This window comes from Trichechus manatus, unplaced genomic scaffold (assembly GCF_000243295.1).
Source record: "Trichechus manatus latirostris isolate Lorelei unplaced genomic scaffold, TriManLat1.0 scaffold00123, whole genome shotgun sequence".
NCBI classification, from domain to species: Eukaryota; Metazoa; Chordata; class Mammalia; order Sirenia; family Trichechidae; genus Trichechus; species Trichechus manatus.
Window position 1 is genome coordinate 81,358 of NW_004444059.1, and position 23,077 is coordinate 104,434.

Consider the following 23,077-nt stretch of genomic DNA (forward strand, 5'->3'; position numbering starts at 1 on the left):
AAAAAAAAAAAGGACCAGACTTACTGGTCTGACAGAGATTGGAAAAACCCTGAAAGTATGGCCCCCAGACACCCTTTTATCTCAGTAATGAAGTCACTCCTGAGGTTCACCCTTTAGCCAAAGATTAGACAGGCCCATAAAACAAAACGAGGCTAAATGGGCACACCAACCCAGGGGCAAGGATGAGAAGGCAGGAGAGGACAGGAAAGCTGATAACAGGTAATCCAAAGTCAAGAGGAGGAGAGTGTTGACATGCCATGGGGTTGGCAACTAATGTCACAAAACAATACGTGTACTAATTGTTTAATGAGAAGCTAGTTTGTTCTGTAAACCTTTATCTAAAGTACAATTTAAAAAAAAAAAGAAAAGATTACAGCCTTGGAAACCCTAACGAGCAGTTCCACTCTGTCCCGTAGGGTTGTTATGAGTTGGAATCAACACAACAGCAATGGGAATGTCAGTGGGTGTATCATATCCATGAGCAGGAAGCCTCTAACTCTAGGATTAATGATAGAACACCCTAAGGAACAACCCACTCCTGTTGTCAAATGGTCTGAATTTTATGACTCTCTTTCCACTGCAGTGTAACAGGCTGCTCACTTCACCAATCGGAGTTTCTGTATTGAAGAATGGGACTTTATGTGGAAGTCTGCTGCTATTTTTCCAGCATACAGTAAAATCCTAGTTGAAAAAGGCAAAGTTAAGTCTGCCCAATAGGCTGAACTGAAAGCAGTGTACATAACAATACAAAAAGAACTTAATTTTTCTCTTAGGGCAAAGTTCTAAGTGATATAAAATACTATATAAAGATGTCTGGATATTCACAGAAACCCCAGTGGCATATTGGTTAAGAGCTGTGGCTGCTAACCATAAGGTCAGCAGTTCGAATCCACCAGGTGCTCCTTGGAAACTCTATGGGGCAGTTCCACTTTGTCCTATAGGGTCGCTATGAGTCGGAATTGACTTGACGGCAATGGGTTTGGTTTTTTTCGCTTGTATTGTTTTGGATATTCACTAATTCCTAGGCCACAGCCAACGGCCTTGCCATATGTTCTTGCTAATGAATGTTTGAGGAATGGACAATCAAAGACTACTGTGATGTGGAAAATGCAATTGTGGAAGCCCTATGGGAATTCAGAAAGAAAATTAAAGTTGATCATATGAATGCCCACCAAAAGAAACCAATTACTGGCTCAGAGAAGAACTAGAATGCAAGATGGATGCCTTGGCCCACCCTCTGGAGGTAGTCATTTGGTTGCATGAGATGAGCAGGCATGGTAGTGTCCAAGAATGCAACACTGAGTGTTACAACAACATATTCCACTGCCACCCACCAAAGCCACAAATGTGGCAGGAGACTGTCCTGAATATTAAGAGAAAAACAGTCTGAAATTGACCTTGGGGAGAATCCCTCAATAACAAAGACCGATGCAAAGCTGACAGATGGGTCACTGCTATGTTTTCTGGAGGATTCAAAAAGATTTCAACCAAAAAATAGGCACATTTCTCCTCGGGATTTGTTACTCTTTAACTGAAGCAGAAGCTGAAATGCCATCAAGGCCCTGGAAATAGGCATTTTATATCAATTTGGACCCATAACATACATCTCATTGAACCAAGGAACACATTTCAACAAGGCCATTGCATCAAAAGGACTCTTTAAAGCCTATGCAGCAGTAAATTATTTCGAACGGGATATTGTATTAAAGATATGGTAAGATCATCAAGGGGTGCCTAGCTCAGCTGGATGAATGTGTGCCTCACCTGAAAATGAGGAATGGTACAGGTGAAATCCTTTTAGAGATATTTCTCAACACTGGAGGTTGGGGAGAGGGGGTAGGCAATAATTCTGCAATACAATTTTCTGTCTTTCCCACCACACAAAGTTTTCCCTCCTTCCTTCCTTCCTTTTCACCTTCCTTTCTTCTTTCCTCATTCTTTCTTCCCTCCCTCCCTTTCTCCTGCCCTCATACAGATTCTTCACTCAATGTTTCAGCTGGAGAAGTTACAAAAGGATCTAATGGACTATTTGGTTGTGTCGCTGAAGCATGGATTATGTGGTGGCCTACACTAAACCAAGTTGAAGTACCAGACCTGCCTTGGCATACTGTAGAAGAAGGTATCTAAAGGCTTAGAGAAATTGGCATGCTAGAGTGGATTTATCAGGTTGGACCCACAGACTCACATGGAGTGCCCAGAGGACACACCTTTTACCACAACTATGAGGAACAAATTTGTGAAGAGAGCCCCAGCATCCTTGAAGACTGCTGTGATTGCTATTTTATGTAAGACAGATTTGACAGTGGGAACTGCCCTAACTGAATTAAGACTCCTAACTACAGTGGGGCTGATTGGACCCTGTGGTAGTAGGGGCCAAGTGTCAGCAATCGACAAAGATAAGGTAGGCGTGGTTCCATCACAGACAGCAGAGTAATAGCAGTAACCAGAACAGTCTTGTTCGTAAGGACTTATGGCATTGGCTACTTAGTCATGGTGTCCCTAGGAGTGAAATAGATAAGAAATGTACTAAAAATGTACTTGATCTGTACAAGCAGATGAATTCTAGATCAAGTGAACAGCAGTCTAACTCAAATTGCCAGAATAGAGAGTCACAGTCCTTCAATCAATTCCCAGACTTGAGCAATTTTAAAGAACCACAACTCCTTCAATTAAGTGGAGGCCAGGTCTCCTTGAGGAAGGATGCCACTACTCTGCCAAAAACTTATACCATTAATATTTCTCCCAGCCTTCCTCAAAGGGATCTGTGGTCTTTTACAAGAGTGACTGTTCATTGGGAAAAAGGAAATAGACTTTTCGGGGATTACTGGATAGTGGCTCTGAACTGACACTAATTCCAGGAAATGCAAAATGTCACTGTGGCCCACCAGTCAGAGTTGGGGCATATGGAGGTAAGTTCAGTAATGGAGTTTTAGCTCAAGCACGTCTCCCAGTAGGTCCAGTGAGTCCCCAAACCCATGCTGTAGCGATTTCCTCAGTTCAGGAATGCATAATTGGGATACATATACTCGGCAAGGAGCCCTGGTGGTGTAGTGGTTAAGAGCTCAGCTGCTAACCAAAAGGTCAGTAGTTCAAATCCACCAGCTGCTCCTTGGAAACGCTATAGGGCAGTTCTACTCTGTCGTATAGGGTCGCTATGAGTTGGAACCAACTTGACAGCACCTAACAACAATGACAACAACAACATATTTAGCAACTGGCAGAACCCCCACACTGGATCCCTGACAAATGGAGTAAGGGCTATTACGGTAGGAAAAGCCAACTGGAAGCCATTAGAACTGCCCATACAGAGCAAAATAGAAAACTGAAGGCAATACCACATTCCTGGAGGGATTGCAGAGATTACTGCCACTATCAACGACTTGAAGGATGCAGGGGTGGTGATTCTCACCACATCCCCATTCAACTCACCTATCTGGCCTGTGCAAAAGCAGATGGATCTTGGAGAATGACAGTGGATTGTCAAAAACTTAACCAGGTGATGACTCCAATTGCAGCTGCTATTCCAGATGTAGTTTTCATTACTTGAGCAAATTAATACATATCCTGGTATTTCATATGCAGCTATTGATCTGGCTAATACCTTTTTCTCCATACCTATTTCGGAGGACCATTAGAAGCAGTTTGCCTTCAGCTGACTAGGCCAGCAATACACCTTCAGTTGCCTACCTCAGGGCTACATCAACTTCCCAGCCCTAAGTCATAATTTAGTCTTCAGGGACCTTGATGGCCTTTCCCTTCCACAAGACATCACACTGGTCTGTTACATGGATGACATTATGCTGATTGGGTCTAGTGTCAATGACTGTGGACTTATTGGTGGGAAGTGTAATTGACTCTGACTTATTGGTAAAATATCTGCATGTTAGACAGTAGAAAATTAATTTCATAAAAATCCAGGTGACTTCCACCTCAGTGAAATTTCTAGGGGTCCAGTGGTGAGGGACATGTCAAGATATTCCTTCTAAAGTGAAGGATAAGTTATTGCATCTGGCCCCTCCCACAACTAAAAAGGAGGCACAATGCTTAGTGGGCCTCTTTGGGTTTTGGAGGCAACATATTGCTCATTTGGGTGGGCTACTCCAGCTTCTTTATCAACTGACTCGAAAAGCTGCTAGTTTTGAGTGGGGCCCAGAGCAAGAGAAGGCTTTGCAACAGGTTCAGGCTGCCAAGCAAGCTGTTCTGCCCCTTGGCCTATATGATCCAACTGATCCAATGGTGCATGAAGCATCCATGGCAGATAGAGATGCTGTTTGGAGTCTTTGGCAGGCCCCTATTGGTGAATCACAGTGCAGACCCTTAGGATTTTGGAAGCAAAGCCCTGCCATCCTCTGCAGAATAACTACTTTTGAGGAATAGCTTTTAGCTTGTTACTGGGCCTTATAGAGACTGAACACTTAACCATGGAACATGAAGTCACCATGCAGCCTGAGCTGCCCATCATGAACTGGGTGTGTCTGACCCACAGAGTCATAAAGTTGGACGTGCACAGCAGCACTCCATCATTAAATGCTAGTGGTATATACGAGATCAGGCCTCAGCAGGACCCGAAGGCACAAGTTGCATGAGGAAGTCACCCAAATGCCCATGGCCTCCACCTGTCACATTACCTTCCATCTCCCAGTCTGTACCTAAGACCTCATGAGGAGTTCCTTATGATCAGTTGACTAAGAGCAAATTTGTGCCCGGTTTACAAATGGTTCTGTGCAATATGCAGGCACCACTGGGACCTCCCTGAAGGACAGTGATGAAGTAAAAACCTCTCATTGGGCAGAACTTCAAGCAGTGCACCTCGGTGTTCACTTTGCCTGGAAGGAGAAATGGTCAGGTGTCCAATTATATACTGATTCATGGGCTGTGGCCAATGGTTTGGCTGGATTGTTAGGGACTCGGAAGGAACATGATTGGAAAATTGGAGACAAGGAGGTATGGGGAAAAGGTATGTGGATAGACATCACTGAATGAGCCAAAGAAGTGAAGATATTTGTGTCTCACGTGGATGCTCACCAAAGGGTGACCTCAGCAGAGGATGATTTTAACAGTCAAATGGATATGATGATGCATTCTGTGGAAACCAGTCATCCTCTTTCCCCAGTCACTCCAATCATTGCTCAATGGGCTCATGAACAAAGTGGTCATGGTTGTAGGGATGGAGGTTATGCATGGGCGCAGCAACATGCACTTCCACTCACCAAAGCCAACTTGGCTACAGCCAGTGCTGAGTGCCCAATCTGCGAGCAGCAGAGACCAACACTTAGTCCCGGTTATGGCACCATTCCTAGAGGTGATCAGCCAGCAACCTGGTGGCAGGTTCATTACACTGGACCGCTTCCATCATGGAAAGGGCAGCATTTTGTTCTTACTGGAAAAGACACTCTGGATATGGATTTGCTTCTGCCAAAACTACCATCCATGGACTTACAGAATGCCTTATCCACCGTCATGATATCCCACATACCATCGCCTTGGATCAAGGGACTCACTTCAGAGCAAATGAAGTGCACAATGGGCTGATGCTCATGGAATTCACTGGTCTTACCATGTTTCCCATTATCCTGAAGCAGCTGGCTTGATAGAAGGATGGAATGGCTTTCTAAAGACACAATTACAGTGCCAGCTAGGTGGCAATGCCTTGCAGAGTTGGAGCAATGTTCTCCAGGAGGCTGTATATGCTCTAAACCAGCATCGAATATATGGTGCTGTTTCTCCCATAGCCAGGATTCATGGGATCAGGAATCAAAGGGTGGAAATGGGAGTGGCACCACTCACTATTACCCCTAATGACCCACTTGCAAGGTTTTTATTTCCTGTCCCTCCAACCTTATGCTCTGCCAGTCTAGAGATCTTAGTTCCAAAGGGAGGAATGCTCCCACCTGGAGACACATCACTGATTCCATTGAACTGGAAGGTAAGAATGCCACCTGGCCACTTTGGGCTCCTTATACCTCTGGATCAACAGGCAAAGAAGGGAGTTACCTTACTGGCTTGTAACTTTGGTAAAGGGTAAGACAGTACACAATACTGGGGAAGTCAGCACAACTTGACCAGGGAGAAGTCACAGAAGCTTGACACATACATCCAAATGCCCTGAGTGACTGAGCTACTGGGCTGAGGGCTGGGGACCATGGTCTCAGGGCACATCTAGCTCAACTGGCGTAACTTCGTTTATAAAGAAAATGTTCTACATCTGACTGTGGTGAGTAGTGTCTGGGGTCTTAAAAGCCTGCGAGCGGCCATCTAAGATACAACTACTGGTCCCATCCCAGCTGGAGCAAGGGAGAATGAAGAAAACCAGAGACACAAGGGAAAGATTAGTCCAAAGGACTCATGGACCACAGCTACCACAAATTCCACCAGACTGAGCCCAGAACTACTAGATGGCACCCAGTTGCCACCATCGACTGCTCTGGCAGGGATAACAATAGAGGGTACCGGACAGAGTGGGAGAAAATGTAGAACAAAATTTAAATTCACAAAAAAAAAGACCAGGCTTGCTGGTCTAACAGAGACTGCAGAAACCTTGAGAGTATAGCCCCCAGGCACCCTTTTAGCTCAGTACTGAAGTCACTCCTGAGGTTCACCCTTCAGCCAAAGATTAGACAGGTCTATAGGGCCAATAATAATGCACGCGAGGAAATGCTTCGTAGTTCAATCATGTATGTGAGACTAATGTGCACACCAGCCCAAAAGCAAGAAGGCAGGAAAAATGGACGAACGGAAACAGGGAACCCAAGGTGGAGAAGGGGAAGAATGTTGACACATCACAGGGTTGGCAACCAATGTCACAAAACAATTTGCGTATCAACTGTTTAATGAGAAACTAACTTGCTCTGCAACTTTCACCTAAAGCACAATAAAAAATAAAAAGTACTAGCTTTTTTAAATTATGTTTATAGGCATTCACTGCTTGAGTCAAGGTTAGGCATGTTAAGTGATTAAAAAAAATTCTATTACAGTGGCATGCACTTATTCTAAAAGAATGAAATGCATAAAGAGAAACATTTTATTTTTGTTTGCAGCTTGTAAAATTTGCTAATGTAAAATAACAACAATTCACTTTTAGAACACGCCACCTTCTGAAAGTGCCATACACTCACTTTCATATGTGTCAAAGTTATAGCACATCACAGACTTGGTCACAGCAAAAGAATGCAATCAAGTGACTGTTCTTGGAGAACAAGTGCTCACCTCAAACAACAGGTAACTGATGTGTTGGGAAGCAGCCATGGAGCAAGGCAGCATAGCCAGATGGAAGAGATTTTTCATTAAAAGGCCAAATACCTAAATGGCCTTCTGGCATAGGCAATTTCAACTTTCACACTCAGAAGCTTGTGTATGATCTCCTAACCTTAATTTCACTCTTCTTAAAGGTCTAGTTTGGACTGACTTGTTGAGAATGGTATCCATTATATAAGTCAGGAGAGAAAGATTCTTGTGGTTACTTGTAAACTTGTGATAGGTTTGCAGAAATTTCAAGTGAAGAGGGTAGTGAAGAAGTTAGCTATGATTCATATGATCCATCTACTTGAAGGTCAAACCAGCTTCGTTGTACACCCTGAAGATTTTCTCAATGACATAGGCAGCCATTGCCATATCCATTCCCAGGTTATACTTCTTGGCCGTGCTCATGATTTGCCTGGCAGAATACTCCATAGTATAAGCTAAGCCAGAGTGCACTATGTCTTTCTCAGATGCACCCGATATTCTCTCTCGGAAACCTGCTGTGGGTACAATGGGAATAGTTCCACCGAGCCTTCCAAATGTTCTTTCTAAACTCTCTTTTAACAGATCTGAGCAAGTGGTAGTTAGAATCTCTTTCATATTCGAAAATCAAACCGCCATAGCTGACATGATTTATATTCTTCAGCCACTCAAAGTAAGATACTGTCACTTTTCCAGCATTTATGTAGACATCAGGAATTACCAGAATGTTCTTTGCCAGGAAAATCTTATGAGCTTCTGGAGTAGTCAGTCCATTGGCACCTTCAGCAATGATCTTGGCTTTGACTTCGTGTGCACTGAATTTGGTCAACTGCTTCTCACTGGCAGCAAGAATCAGTATGACACACTCAGCTTCCAAGATGCTTCCTTCATAGGGCTTTGCCTTGGGGAAACCCATGACTGATCCATGTTGCAATTTGAAATCCTCCAGTTCCTTTGGATCAACACCATCTCAATTCCATATGCTCCCATGAGAGTCACTAACACCAACACATTTAGCACCAGAACGATGTAAATATCTCATAGTACAATGGCCCACATTACCAAATCCCTGAACAATAAATGTTTTATTCTGAAGCCCTGATGTCAACCCTAAAATGTTCATGTAAGAAGTTTCATTGATAAAGTTTTCAATACCAAGGAAAACACTGTGGCCAGTAGCAGAGGTATGTCCATGGATACCACCCTGACTGATGGGTTTACCTGTAACACAGGCATGTGAATTAATATCATAGTACCCTATGGTGCTGGCATAGGTGTCAGCAATCCAGGACATCTCACGCTCACCAGTGCCCATGTCTGGGTCAAGCACATCAACACCAGGACGAATAAAGCCCTTCTTTGCTAGTTCCATAGTGAACCTCCTTGTAATCTTCTCCAATTCATTATCAGTGTAGTTCTTGGGATTGATCTTAATACCAGCTTTAGCACCCCCAAATGGCACATCAACCACAGCACATTTATACGTCATCAGAGCAGCCAAAGCTTTTACTTATCTACACTCACATTTGCACTACAACGGACGGATACCACCCTTGGAAGGAGTGCAATGCTGACAGTGCTGGGCTCAAATGACCTCCCAGGAACCGCTGGGAGCCAAATGGGGAAGGAGAGGCTCAGCACTTGGTTGCAGGGCATGATGATTCGCAGGATCCCGCGCACCCGTTTCCACTTCTGCTCCTCACTGTCCTGGGTCTTGATGAACTCCATTAGCTTGTCTTCCACGATGCTTAAGCCACAGTCGAAGAAGCCCTCTACCATCTTGGAAAAGTTAGGGTTCTCACAATCCGTGGCCGCCTCGTTGTAGTGTCGCTGGGCAGGTGGCCTGGACCCCAACTGTTGGACAGTGGCGGCCTGCCAGCGGGTCCGGCCCATAAGCGCTGCTGAATTGGCCGCCGCCGAGGCCAAGGCAACGGGCCTAGGCCTGGCCCTGGCCAGCAGCTCCGCTTAGCACAGGCAGCGGTACATGGCCGCAGAGGCAAAGGCATCACGGCGGAGAAGGTGCGTGCGGGTCACAGGAGAAGTGCATTCAGAGGCCCTTGGGAAGGGCCCGGCTATCCTTTTCAAACCTCAGCCTCCTGCCTTCCAGGCTGTCGTCGCACCTCCTGGCGCTCGCCTCCTAACCAGCAGGAACCGCCTGTCTATGGGTGGGTGTTGCTGCCGAACGACGCCTGCAAAAGGCAGGGCTGGGCAACGCGGGACACTGGGGCACAGCGCCTAACGGAGTGGGACGTCTGCCTCCGCCTCCGCTTCCACTTCGACCCCGACTACCTCGCTGCCGCATCTCTGGTGAAAGCACATGCCGGGGAGGAGCTTCTCCTTCATTTTGTAAGTGTACTTCGTGGGCCTAGAACTCCAGTTTGCATTTATTTTCTATCAGCATTTTCAAAATATCAACCCATTGTCTTAAGCTGCCATCATTTCTCGTGAGAAATCAGTTTTCAGTCTAATGATTGCTCCTTTGAAGGCAGGCCTACGCCGACTTTTTGCCCAATTAAAAATATAAATGGAGGCCCATGATCCTACGTCACTCTTTTTTTTCTCCTACCCTTGTGCGTCTCATGAGCTTTGCATGCTTAAATAATCCAGTGCACATGATCAAGCTCTGTGAACGCTGATCCGGCCTCTGTGTGCACACTCCTGTGGAAAGAGGGCTGTGAGACCTGGAACTGGACTTCAAGCTGTTTGGGCAAGGAATTCTGAAGTCTCAGATATTTGAAGCACGATTTGTAGAATGTACTGGCTGTGGTATATCATCTAGACTTTGCAAGATCCTTACCCTGCAGAGAATGACTGGCCATTTAGGCCAGGGGCCACAGTTACCTGTCTAAAGGTGGTGCTGTACAGTTTAAAGGTCTTTTGTCTCAGACTGTTTTAATTTTTTTTCTCTTTGTCTTTGGTTTTTGGTAATTTATTACAAAATGCCTAGGTGTGATTTCATTTACATATATCCTGTCGGGGGCTTATAGCTGTGCTAGTTGTCAAGCTACTCTCTCTTACCTCCAAATCACCTTTAGCTTTGTGATGGGCAGAATCTGGAAAGTATACTTCTTCTTTGCCAGCTGACCCCTCTTAGGTTCTGGCACTACAGGGAGACTACTTTCTTGTTTCTGTCAGGTTCACTCCAGCAATAGCTAGGGTTCCACTTTCCAGCTTTTACTCAGCACTCCCCAAACTAGTCTCATCGTGCCCTCTCAGACAAATCAGCAGCAGCCAGAAAGCTCCCCTTCCAGTTCCACCCACCTCACTGCCATCAAGTATATTTTGACTCATAGCAACCCCCTTACGGTTACCAAGGCTGTAAATCTCTAGCGAAACAGACTGCCATATCTTTCTCCTGTGGAGCCCTTGGTGCTTTCAAACTGCTGACCTTTCGGTTCGCAGTGGAGCACTTTAACCACTGTGCCACCAGAGCTCCTGCCCAGTTCCACAAGACCCCTTATCCAAGCCCCTGAGATACCAGCACAGATGGGCAGCACTCTCCTTCAGGGATTTGAGTCCCAGTTCAGGGGCCCTCTCCTGCAAACTTCTAGTTGTTGATGACTCAACATCTTCTCTTTGCTTTCCTAGCTCTAAGGATGGTAGCCCCTATGGCTGCTAACCAAAGATCAGTAGTTCGAATCTACCAGCTGCTCTTTGGAAACCCTATGGGGCACTTTTACTCTGTACTATAGGGTTGCTATGAGTCGGAATCCACTCGATGGCAATGGGTTTGGTTTGTTTTTTTTAAAGATGGTAGCTACTTCTTATAATTACTCTCTCTGTATCACAGTAATGTTACCTTTTTGCTGTTGCAATTTTCAACTTTTTTAACCAGATTTTCATATTAAATTACATTGCTTTGTCCCATTTTGTCTGTTTTCTTTTTCAGACTCAAAATGCACATATGTTAGCATTTTTTTAAACCGTTTCCTAGATTTTTATTCTTTTATTCTGTATTTTCCATCTTTTTTGTCTTTGTATTTTAGTATTGCTATTTCCTATTGACCTACATTCTAGTTTATTAATCTTTTTTCTGCTTAATTTCAATTATTATACTTTTCAGTTCTAGAATTTACATTTTTTTATTCTAGTTTTTCATTTTGCCATCTATTTTCTTGAATACATTACTCAAAGTTAATTTAAATGCATGTCTAATAACTCCAATAACCGGATTGCCCGTAGGTCCGTTTCTATCGTCTTTTTTTTCTTCCTTGGTTTTTGGTCATTTGGTTATGTCTTCAGGAATACCTGACTCTTTAAAAAAAATTGAGTGTCAAAAATTGTACAATGAAAAATTGTAGAAATAAAATTGAGACTCTGACTGTTGTTATGTTACTCCAGAGAAGAATGGCTTTTGCCTTATGTGGGCTGTTAGGGTAGAAGCAGGTCACCTTAATCCAATCTGAGATTGAGCTGTTTTAAAACGTGTTTCAAAGACTGGTCTATTTCTTGTTAATCTTACTCCTAGGGTGTAGCTTTTCCATGCCCTTCCATGGTCTTAACTAAAAGCGTCAAGTTACTACCAGCCTCCTATTCTTGGTGGACCCTAAACTCCTAATTTTAATTTGGATCTGCTTGGCTTCTCATCCTCTTAAGACACCACTGTCCGCTCAGCTTCTTATCCTGCTGTGGGCTACTTAGAAAATGGCAAATATCTCATTTGGAAAACTGATACAGACTATTGGGCTCACATTAAAGCATTTTCCTTCTTTTTGGGATCTTGGCCCGACAAATCCTGGCTGCCTTGATAACCCTGAACTTCAAGTTTTGTGTCCACACGCCCATGAGACTGCCAAAACTTTGGCTCAGGCTCTCAGTCTCTAGCTGTCAGTTTCTGCTAGGCTTAATCTTGTTGAATTAGCATGAAATAGAAGGTATCTTTGTCTAGTTTCTGTTTTCAACGGGACTCCGATAATTAAGTTGCCTGTTTATCACGTGAAAAAATTCTCTATTACTTTTATAAAGTCTTAACAAAAAAATTGTATTTTAATAAATGTTAAAATTGTATTTTAACAATATGATCTAATAAGATAATAATGTGATTTTTTAAAACTTAAGTTTATTGTTAGAATTGTTTATTATTTTACTAGTGTTGCAACAAATCCTCACTCCTGGGGTTAAATATATTTAATATGTTATGCTCACTTGTTAGATTTTGTTTAGAAAGGAGATACCTTCCCTACCATGTAATATGTGCATTTATATGTGCAAAGATCATTGTCTTTGACAAATTTCGTAAGTAGTCACTTTTCTTGTAGGAAATAATTTTAACTAAGTGGCCTTTTTACAGGCTACAGGACAGCTATGTTGGAATGGTAGAATATGAGATCATCTAGATCACAGAATATTAGAACTGAAAGGAACCTTCAGCATTTTCCAGTTCTGCTTCCGTATTTTACAGGAGAGGAAACTGAGGCCCACAAGGCAGAATAACTTGGGCAAAGTCAGTGTGAGTTTGTGACCTTATAATTCATGTCTTCTAATCTACAGTGCTGCCCTCTGAACCAAATGCAATACCATACTTGCCCATTCTATCACTATATCCCATACCACAGTAAAAACCAATAGGGCAAATGTCTTGCATGGCACTACGCATTTATTTCATCAGATGTTTGATGGTTTCTTTGCTTGGCAATTGTGGTATGCTTGGGTTTCACTCATCTCCAAGTTCCCAGTTGTAAGCATAGACCCTGGCATCTTCATCCATGGGCGCCAACGCCCTTTTCTGGGTTCAGTGATGATGTTTGCCTAATATCTCCTTTTTTAGGCAACTGAAGCTATGCCCAAGATGTCACGGTCACATGTATGGAAATAAAAGAAATTTTATTCTCCTCTCTGCTAGATAGTTGACTAAGCAGAAGGTACTAAACGTAAAAGCAGTCCTTATGGCAATGCATCTACCCTCATGTGGCCCCCCACAAGATATCCAACACAATCTGAAGGAGGAGATCCATTGGTTGTAGAATATCTTCTCTCATTCTATGATCCACTCCAGATCTCTGCTATTCTCCACTTGATGTCTATGTTTTACGTAAGAGAAAGGAAGCTTACGGCCTTAATTTCTGAACCAAAACTGGGTTTTGAGTGATGACAGAGGTTTTGTGAGCGTATGTATTTTTTTGGGTTCATGAGGGAATTAGGAAGATGTAATATAGTTGCCAAATGTTGGGATATTTTGTGTACTTTGATGATTTATGGACAAACAGGATAAAATATTTGAAAGGGGACTATTCAAGAAAATACATAGAGTCACTGTACTTAGAAACCTGAAGATGAACCCAATCTTCTCCACCCCCCATCACTCACATTCTGTCCGATAAGGAATTCCCAGTGAACCATAGACAGGCTCATATAGAGGGTGTGACTAGCATAGGCTATGCTACAGGGTGAACATCTGAGACAGTCTTCCCCTCCATGTGGGAATAGATGTCAGGTGAGTGTAAGGAGCAGGGGAGTTAAAAGAGTTGAGGAAATAGCCTGTGACTTAAGCAGTTCCTTTGAGGAAGTACCCTCAAATACTTTAATTAACAAAAACCCTGACAATAGAGTCCATTTTGGACCTACTGTTTTTGACTCTTGATTCTGAATTAAGCCCCAAAGAGAACGTCAGTTTCTATATAACTTTCTAGGAGGGAATTATGGGACTTGTATTCCTTAGTGTGATTTTAAACTTTCCACCTTTCCATCTCTCTATTCCATGATTGTCTCTCCTTGATTGCTGAACTCTCCTCCTTATACAGAACTATCCACATCTGATACACTGTTTGACTCTGTCTTGATAACAAGACCAAAAGAGCCTGGCTTGGCCCTGACCTCACCCTTTCACCCTTTTGGTGGAGTGCTGCTTTGCCATGTTGGAGCAAGGACCCATGAGGCCTGGGTTCCTGACTACAGCAAGGGTGGGCAGGGTGGAGCTCGGGAGAAAGATCACTTGGGTGAGACACCTGACAGAAGCTGAAGAGGACTGCTTCCTTGATTATAGAGTTAGGGTCCAGGGTCACAAGCCAACTGTTTGGAGAGTTGGGTCCTTAAGCCATGGGCAGAGCCTCCTGAGGGCTGCTCTCTACTGCTGGACAGTGATTGTCTCAATTTCGGGGTCATCCAGGAAACTGGAGGCCTGATACTTCTGCACCAAATAAGAAGAGGTTGTGGATGTATAAGGGAGAGATATTCCACCCCTTAAGCCCCATCCCTAGCCTCCACTGTTCTTGGGATTTCATTACTCCTCCAGGGAATGGGCATCACTGGCTCTGGGAGTTGGAATTCTTTGATGATAATGTGGCCCATGGGAAAGAGCACTTGCTGGGTGCTAGGAGACAAAGTGGCATAACCTAACAGAGCTTAGTTTTTCATCAGGAAAATTCCTCCAGCTTTCCTCAGAAGAATGTTAAAATTAAGTAAGATCATAAATCCAAAAGGACTTTAACCAACTGAAAGTGCTCCTCATATGTAAAGGTTTACAATAATTATGTTCGGAATTTAGGTAAATAGGAGATCACTTATCAGCTATTTCCCATTTTCAGCACTGAGCAAATTAAAGCATAATGATCTATCTCTAAGAGGCATTTTTTAAAATTTTATTATGGCCAACTATCTGAGACCAACAGCACAGGGACAAATTCTGTTCAAACAGGAACCTAGAGGGTTCATCTTCTCCATTTCCTGTTTCAGGTAGGACCATATCTGAAAGATGTCAAACTGATGAAAAAATTCGTATCTATTTTAAAGCCCTCCGCAGGGCATGCTGCTATCATCTTTCTTGACTACCCAATTCTCTGTTTCTCAGTTGTCACTATTGGAAAGTAATTCTTAAAGTCTAAATTAAATCCCTGATGAAGTAGCCTGATCTTTTCCCCTTAGTGTTGTTCTTATGGAGAAGAAATAGACTATCTCCCAATGTTGGGGCATTTGGACTCCTAGCTTTTATTAATTTTTTTGGCCTTCTTTTCTTAGACTAACAAGTTCCTGACTCTATACCCTTTCTTCATGGCTTTCCTTTCCTATTTGTCATTTTTTTCTATGTTCTGTATTCCCTAAGTCGAATGAAGAGAATCTCCCAAAATGTGATATATTGAGATCGAAGACTGGTCCTGAGATTCCAGAGATTTCTGATGGGGTCTGAGGATTGAGGAGGAGACTCTGGCTCTGTAGTTAAGGATTAGTTGAGAGTGGTGGGGGCCACCTCCTGCCCCTTTGTGAAGAGCTGTGTGTGGTAAGTACAGGCTTCAGAAGGCTCAAGGCTCAGAGCTAGCTATATTCTTGTCCACCACACCTATGTCCAGGGGGATTATATCTCCCTTGGGGACTATCAGAAGAGGCCTACTTACCCAATCCTGGATGCAGATGACATGGGTGTCTTGGAGCAATTGCTCATACCTGAGGTAGACACAAGAATGAGTCATCCTGCTACAGGGATCTGGAAATGTTTCCCTAAGAATCAACCTCACATCCCTAGTTTGGAATATAGCCAGTTAGAGTGCAAGGGGCCATAACTTGTGGTTTGCTAAGCCTGCCAGAGAGGCAGTTGCAGAATATGGCATCAGACATTTGGCCACCTGCAAAGTGTAGTGAATTATGGCCATCTGACCTCTGTTCAGCCAGTGCTGGGCATTTAGGAGTAACCTAAATACTTGAGCTTTAGGGCACTGCCACTGGAACAGGTCCCTGGTTTCTTCTTGTTTCTGTTTTTTCTATGGAAAATGGGTACAATGAGACTTGAATTCTCATCTCACTCTGAATTTCCCTCCTCTCACAATCACAGGAAGCAGATAAGTAACAGGAACAGATAGGATTCTAAACCTATATTTTTATAGCCTGTGTCATCAGGCTGGGTGTTTATAGGATTCTGCAGTGACTTCTTTGGAAATCAGGCTTCCTTGGTTTAAGGAGAGTATCCTTCAAGAGGAGCTAAGGTTGGCCTTTTGACCGTAGACCCACAGAGGATCAGCATCCAAGAAATTTTCATCTGTAGCTCACAGTGGACTTGGCAAGGCCATAAATCCTTATCGGTCTGGAGTGAAGGTGAATGCTGAGGCTTAGAGAAAGATCAAAGATCAAAGGGGGTCCTTCTCTGAACTGACTTTGTATTTAAAGATCTCCAAGAAGGTTAGGACACTTATGGACCTTTTTTTTCTTTTTTCGTTTTTTTAGTGGGAGGACTAGAAAAGCATTGAGTGATTCTAATTCTCAGAGTAGACAGAATCTCCTTTGGATTTCCTTTTCCCCCTTCCTCCTATACCTATATTTGAAGTCTTCTCAACATTTAATGCGGTTTAGAAGTCTCTATATTAAAGCTTATTTCATTCGAACATTAGAGGATCTTTCTTTGCACTCAGTCATTTAGATTCTTGATACTCAGAGTATGATCCATGAACCAGCAGCAGTACCACATGGGAGCTTGTTAGACATACGGAATCTCAGAATATTGAGACCTGCCCGAGACCTACCAAATCAGAATCTGCTTTTTAACAAGGGCCCAGGTGACTTGTATACACATGAAAGTTTGAAATACTCTGATTTCTAAGTTCCTTTTTGGGTGGGTAAAGGAAAGAGCTCCAAATATGGATTTTATGCTATAACGCCAGGCTCTTGGGTATTTTGAGTATTTTTATGAAACACTAGAATTTGCATCTGGGCATCTGAGAACTGTAACTTGACCACCCTAAAAAATCATTCCACTGTGACCTCCCTACCACTCCATCCCCATACCAATGTTGCTAAGCCCTTACAGCAGAGCTGGAAAGCTGCTCACCTCTGTGCTTTTTGTCTCCCCTCTACGAAAAAACCCATGTCTGACTGAGGAATGAGGGTGTCCTCAGGCCCTCAACAGCCAAACAGCCATCCCAAGAGAGAAAAGCCTTTTCATCTTTATCAAGGCAACTGTGCTGAATAGACGAGAGACTAGAAGTGCTCATGGAGGCTTCAAGGAAAGCCAATGCCCAGCTTGGCTGAAGGAGGAAAGGAAAAGAGAACCTGGATTCCAGTTCTAAGTCAGATTGAAGATCCTAAGAAGACTTTGGGGTGAACTCCTTCTTGTTCTCTCCCACCACTCTTGGCTTATCCAAACCTTAGAATACTGCTCTTTTACCTCGGATCTGAGCGTCTTCCTGCAGCTGAAAAATAATGAGATTCAGAGAGTCAGAGACTCAGGGGGCTGTTCTCCTCTGAACCTTCAGTATACTAGCTATAGACTTGGTCAAATGAAGAAATGTCTATTTGGGAAAAATAGGCTTCTTCAGAATGGGAGTAAATTCTAAGTTTCCCAAAAGCAGAATTTGTGTTGACTTTGTATCCTCACACCAAACTACTTAACATAATGTTTTGCATATAGCATATGCTCAGTAAATGTTTGTTGAGTGGTGAATAAATAGCAAGCACATGGGATCACCATGAGTTGGAATCCACTTAAAGGCAATGGGTGAGCTCTAGGGGTAGAAGACACAATTCATTACTTATAATCATAGCTACTGATACTATGGCCTTTCCTCTTTTGTTCTTTCCTGCCTTTCAGCTGTCCGTTTTCTGGCCCCTTTCATACTCCTAACGGAGTCTCCAGAGGTTCTCTGTTGTTATGAAGAACTTTAAAAGAATCTTTCTAACTCATCCCAGAGTAAATAGCTACTGATTATACACTTTGGGCCCCTGAGTTCACAGAACAGGCAAGATGGTCTTTCTGAGTAAGAATACTCTAGGACTGCATCTTAGGTTTGCCTAACAGCAAGAAAGTACATTCTAATTCATTCTAATTCTTCCTTTCCCTACTGGTCCTTTGGTTGATTTTCTTCCCTTAGCATTTAGGTGCAAAAATTGCCCCTATATGTCTGTGACTAGATGTCTGTTTTGTCCGCACCAGCCTGAGGGATCTGTGAGGGCAAGGGTTGTGTCTGACTCCATGAGGAAGCACCAGAAGAAAGCTTCAGCACAGGGCATGTCAGACATGCCTGTTAACTTCATGTATAAGCCCTGAGAAGATGGAGTCAACACACATAAGTCCCACTTACACATAAACCTCCTCCTCCTACTAGCCCAAGTCCTGCCTGGAGGAGCCCCAGGCCTTAGAGGATTAAAGTTTGGATCAGAGTGGAGGTACCCCAACCTAGAAGCAAAACCTGAATGAAAATGTAAGGCTCTGATCTCTATCCACTGCCCCCTTTTACCTGCAGCCAGGAAGAGGCAAAGACTGCTGTAACCTGCTCTAGAGTAAGGCCTAGACATAGCAGGTTACACAGATAAGGCTTCTAAGACTATAGAAGGGGGCTCAGTTCAGAGGCCAAAAGTGGTCCAGATAGTGAGACAGAGGAAGTTTATTTTCAATGCCTTCTCAATCCCTTTGCCCGTCATCCTTCCCCAAGTAGGAAGAGACAGCTACTGTTTCTAAGACCACACAAGGCTCATATTACATTTAGATTCTAATTTTAGCAAAATTATATCTGTATTCAAAGGAAAAAATTTAAGAAAATTTGTAAAGAAGTGTCTCATTTGCCCTGATTTTATACCACTTGTACGTGTCCTAAATTTCGCCTTTTTTTATGTTTATAGCTTTTGTAAATAGTCTGTTGATAAAGAATTGCGTAGATAGTGCCAGTTGCTCACACTGTAACAGACAGCAAGACAATAAGATGGGACTGTGGGCTTGAAGGACTGAGACATACCAGCTCCACGGGAAAACTAAATAACTTGGTGTCTGGGATAGGCCAATGATATAGTGCATGTTTGACTATATTTTTAAAATATTTGATCAATGTTTGTTTAGAAAAGAGGCTGAAATCTGCATGGAGAAAGAGCAGAGACTCAGGGGGCTCTAACTTCTAATTCGCACTTTCCTATGGTTAATAGACACACTCTCCTGATAAAGCAATTTAACAAGTCACTTGGGGACCCACTAACTCAGTCACTTATCAGTGTTCCATACAACCACATAGAGTATTCTTGCTGAGAAAAGCTCTGACAGATAGAATTTTCTTTCTGTTATTATGTTTCCCACAAGGGAATTGTTAAGCATCTTTTTTGCCTTAGCTGCCTCTTCTGACAAGTCAATGCTACCCTTTAAATGGGGAAATCACTAGATAAAGAAATGAAGCTAAAACCTTGAGCAGAGTCTCATTAAGGTATTTAGGAAAATGGGAGCAAGGGCTGGTGGCGAGGCCAGGGAGTTTAGAGAATTGGAATATAATCTCACCTCCTTTTGTATATCCTTAAAAGCCATCAGCACCTGATAGAACACAAAAATAGAAAATGTTATGTATTATCACTTTATAGTTTACAAGGGGATTTTATATATAGAATTGAGTTCCAGTCGCTAAACTGTAGAGTATGAATGCCTTTACAAGGGTATTTTATATATAGAATTGAGTTACCTAATACCCCAGTAGCTAAACTGTAGAGTATGAATGCCAGGAGACTATAGCCTTCTAGCTCCAGCAATAAATCTCATTGACTTCCACTCTACATATATTTCTAGGCCACCATTTCTCCACGTGGTAAATGGGTAAAATACAGGAAAAGTTAGTAAAAGGAGCATATAGTGAAATCCATTATTATATTTTGTTTGTATAATTGGACCTTTTTTGAAGCTAAGTATAGCTATTAAAATCAACATATATCTGTATTTAGATTATAATACATAGAAGGACATTACCAAATGTTGGTGAGAATATAGAGCAACTGGAACTCTCATATATTGTTGGAGGAAGTGTAAAATGGTATGATCACTTTGGAAGCTTTGGCAGTTTTTTATTAGCACTAAATACGACCCAGCCACAGATGGATATAGTGACTGGTGAAACTCTGTGTTGCATTACTTTGGGGAAAGGATGAGAACTTTACTTTAAGACAAACAGTTATATCTTATTTGGTGGAAATATAGAGTTGTTTTGTTGGTATTCAGGAGTTTCAATGTGTGTATAAGGGTGCAATACAGAAGTTGAGTAGCCAAATGGGTAGACTGTGCCAATTACCAATTTATTGCTTCTCAGCTCCAAATTCACCCCTTGCTATATCATAGGTATCCCATTATTTACTGTTTTCCAACAGAATGATATTCTGATCCCTGCATAATCAACTTACCCTTTAGCTAATACAGTAATAGTAAGAAAATAAAATAATTGTGCTAATTCACAGCATTTTAATTAAGAAGATTATTTCTTTCGGTAACACTTCCAGGAGGAATCACTGAATCACAGAGAATTAAAAAAAATTTGTTGCACTAGTCGTTTCGTATAATATTGTTCAGTGGGGGCTGGCAACAGAAGCTATGAAGAATTTACTCACTTTCAATCAAAAAGCCATAGTCATTGATTTAACAAACAGTTTTTTCCTGCTCAGCTCCATACGGGAAACTTACAGGTTCAAAACTGATCAATTCTCTCTCATTTCTTGTTTCTATCCAAGAGTTTAAATGTACATGCAAATAGAATATTGAAGTTGAAATTGCTGATATTTGTGTGAAGGCTTTTAGAAACTCCAATGAAATGTCTGTGTTCTAGTATACAGCAGTTTTCTCTGGCTCTGTTATGGGCATAACCAGCTTCTGCACTCACATACCATTCAAATATAAAGTGAAACCTGCTATTTACATGTTTGAAGGTTGGCCACCTTGTCATTTTCAGACGGCTAGGAAATCAAAGATATTTTATCAAAGTGAACAAGGCAAAAGTTTTTATAGAATTAGAAAATGCTACTCATGAATTCATTAAATTTAAGTCTACTTTAAGTACTTTTTTAAAGGGGCTAATAATATAGATTCTGAGACTTCCTACTCATTGCATAGCTTCAGTTAGAAGACTGAAGACGCAGATTCCCATTGGTGACCTGATAAGTCTATTTCTAACTTTCACCTCAGTTTTCAGATCTCAAGACTCTCTCGACAAGACTCAACTGTTTCATTCACTATAAAATATCTGATGAAATGATATTCCACAAAAGAGTATATTTTTTATTTACTGGATCTCTTTAAACCAATTTAGACTAAACAATTTCATCTAATTCCTAAGGTATAGCTCCCTTGAGATAGAATCAAAATAGTCTTTTTCCTAGTCACAGAAAGGGCAATTCTTCTTCATACCCAAAGTATAAACTCATTATTGTTATTTTTTTTTTTTGCTGTCAACACTTTAGAACTTTCTAACAAATAACAGATCTGTGTCTCTTAAATCTAATAAAGAACAAGAAAGCTCTAGGCATACTTTTCTACTGTTAGCGATTATTCTCCTTTAAATAATAGTCTGTAGATTTGGGATTATGTAAGATATTTTGAAACATTAAAAAAAAATTGTCAGCCTTTGAATTCACAGAGAGAATCTGAGTTTTATGTTCCTTCAGAATCTTGATTGAAATCTCTAAAGAAAATCAGAACAGGTATAAACATCCTTGTAACAAAGCAAATTCCTGTTCTAAATCATACAAGGCAGTATAGTGTTCTAGCTACTGAAATTATATTTAAAGATTTAATCCAATTTTAATGTCTTGACCTATGCCCTCCAGCCACAGCCATGGGGGGGGGGGGACAATTCTTCTGTATGCTAATGACAGGCTCTCAATCATGTTCCATGCAAGACCTCCAGAGCAATGTGACCGGTTGGCATGTTACTTTCAGAAACAATAGCTCACTAGCAATTATACTAAAATTAATCACTTTTTATGGAATCAATTTGGCATTCAAATGAAAAAACTAAATCCTCAACTCATCAGGTTGATTCATTCAGTTTTTTTAGAGGTTTATTTTGAGGCTAATTCATTCTGAAGGGCCCAAACCTTTCAGAAAATTATTACGTTTTATGATGCAGGAATCAAGGACCACAATCAAATGTTAGCCAATTTGAGCAGCTCAGGGGGCAGAATAACTTTCTTTCTGCTCAGAAATGGAGTTCGGATCTTAAATTTTCATTAAAAAATTACAAATTTTTCATATAAAAGTTAAAGTACATGACTTTCTCAGTACTTGCCCTCAGGTGTCAGAGATGACCCGTCTGTACTCACCTGTTCCCATAGGGTTTCAGTGATTGATAGATGAATTTCCTATTGAAGTAAGAAACAAAATTTGAGAATGTTACCCTGACTCCTCCAGAACTGAACTGACACATCATGGAATTGGTGGAATACTTGGTAGGATACATTTTTTTGGAATCAAGATAGGCATCTCCAATCACCCCATTGTGGCCCAAAGTCTCCCTCTGTCCTGCTGAGTCATTTTCCAACCCACATCTCCCGGTCTTCTCATGATCTATGTGGTGGGTGACAGGTCCCAATCAAACCCAAATGCTTACCCACACTTATCAATGCCTGCATAGGCTGTCTACCCCTGAAGTCATCTAGTGTGGTAGTGATATTGGAGGTGTTACCTGGTCTTATTAGACAATGGCCCATCAACCAGTCAAGAGCACCTCAATCTACAAAGTCCCTTGCCCTCCAAGATATAGCCCTTGTCAGGCAGCTTTTCTGCCTGGTCATTGTCTCTTCTCCCCTCTCCCCAGGAACCAGGAGCCCAAAGGAACCAGTGTATTTGAATTTCTTACCCACCTGAGGTCTCATTGTATCTTCCTGGGATTTGCTGGTGGAAAGAAGGATGATATAAACCTGATGAGTTACAGGGAACATAAGTTGTTATGGATTGACTTGTGTCCCCCCAAAATATCTGTTGTAAATCCTAACCCCTATACTTGTGGATATAATCCCATTTGAGAATAGGGTTTTCTTTGTTATATTGATGAGACCATACTAGTGTAGGGTGTGTTTTAAGGCAATCACTTTTGAGATATAAAAGAGCAGATTAGGCACAGAAGCAAGCAAGCACAGATTGGGGAAATAGATTCCATGCCACGTGAAGATTGTGAATCAACTGAGTAATAGAAAGTAAAAA

General features: G+C 42.0%; 1 protein-coding gene and 1 pseudogene across 1 annotated transcript; both read right to left on the minus strand.

Annotated features, from left to right (window-relative positions):
• Positions 1-7,539: 7,539 nt before the first annotated feature.
• Positions 7,540-9,207, minus strand: LOC101354705 (glutamate dehydrogenase 1, mitochondrial-like; annotated as a pseudogene).
• A 4,990-nt stretch (positions 9,208-14,197) lies between these two features.
• Positions 14,198-22,815, minus strand: CUNH12orf54 (chromosome unknown C12orf54 homolog). The gene is made up of 6 exons (XM_023738871.1): positions 22,738-22,815; positions 22,198-22,236; positions 19,400-19,432; positions 17,309-17,333; positions 15,549-15,597; positions 14,198-14,347 (listed from the first exon to the last, which is right to left on the minus strand). Exons 1-6 carry the CDS (start codon positions 22,813-22,815, stop codon positions 14,206-14,208), a joined length of 366 nt encoding a protein of 121 aa, XP_023594639.1. The 3' UTR covers positions 14,198-14,205.
• Between the last annotated feature and the right edge of the window lie 262 nt (positions 22,816-23,077).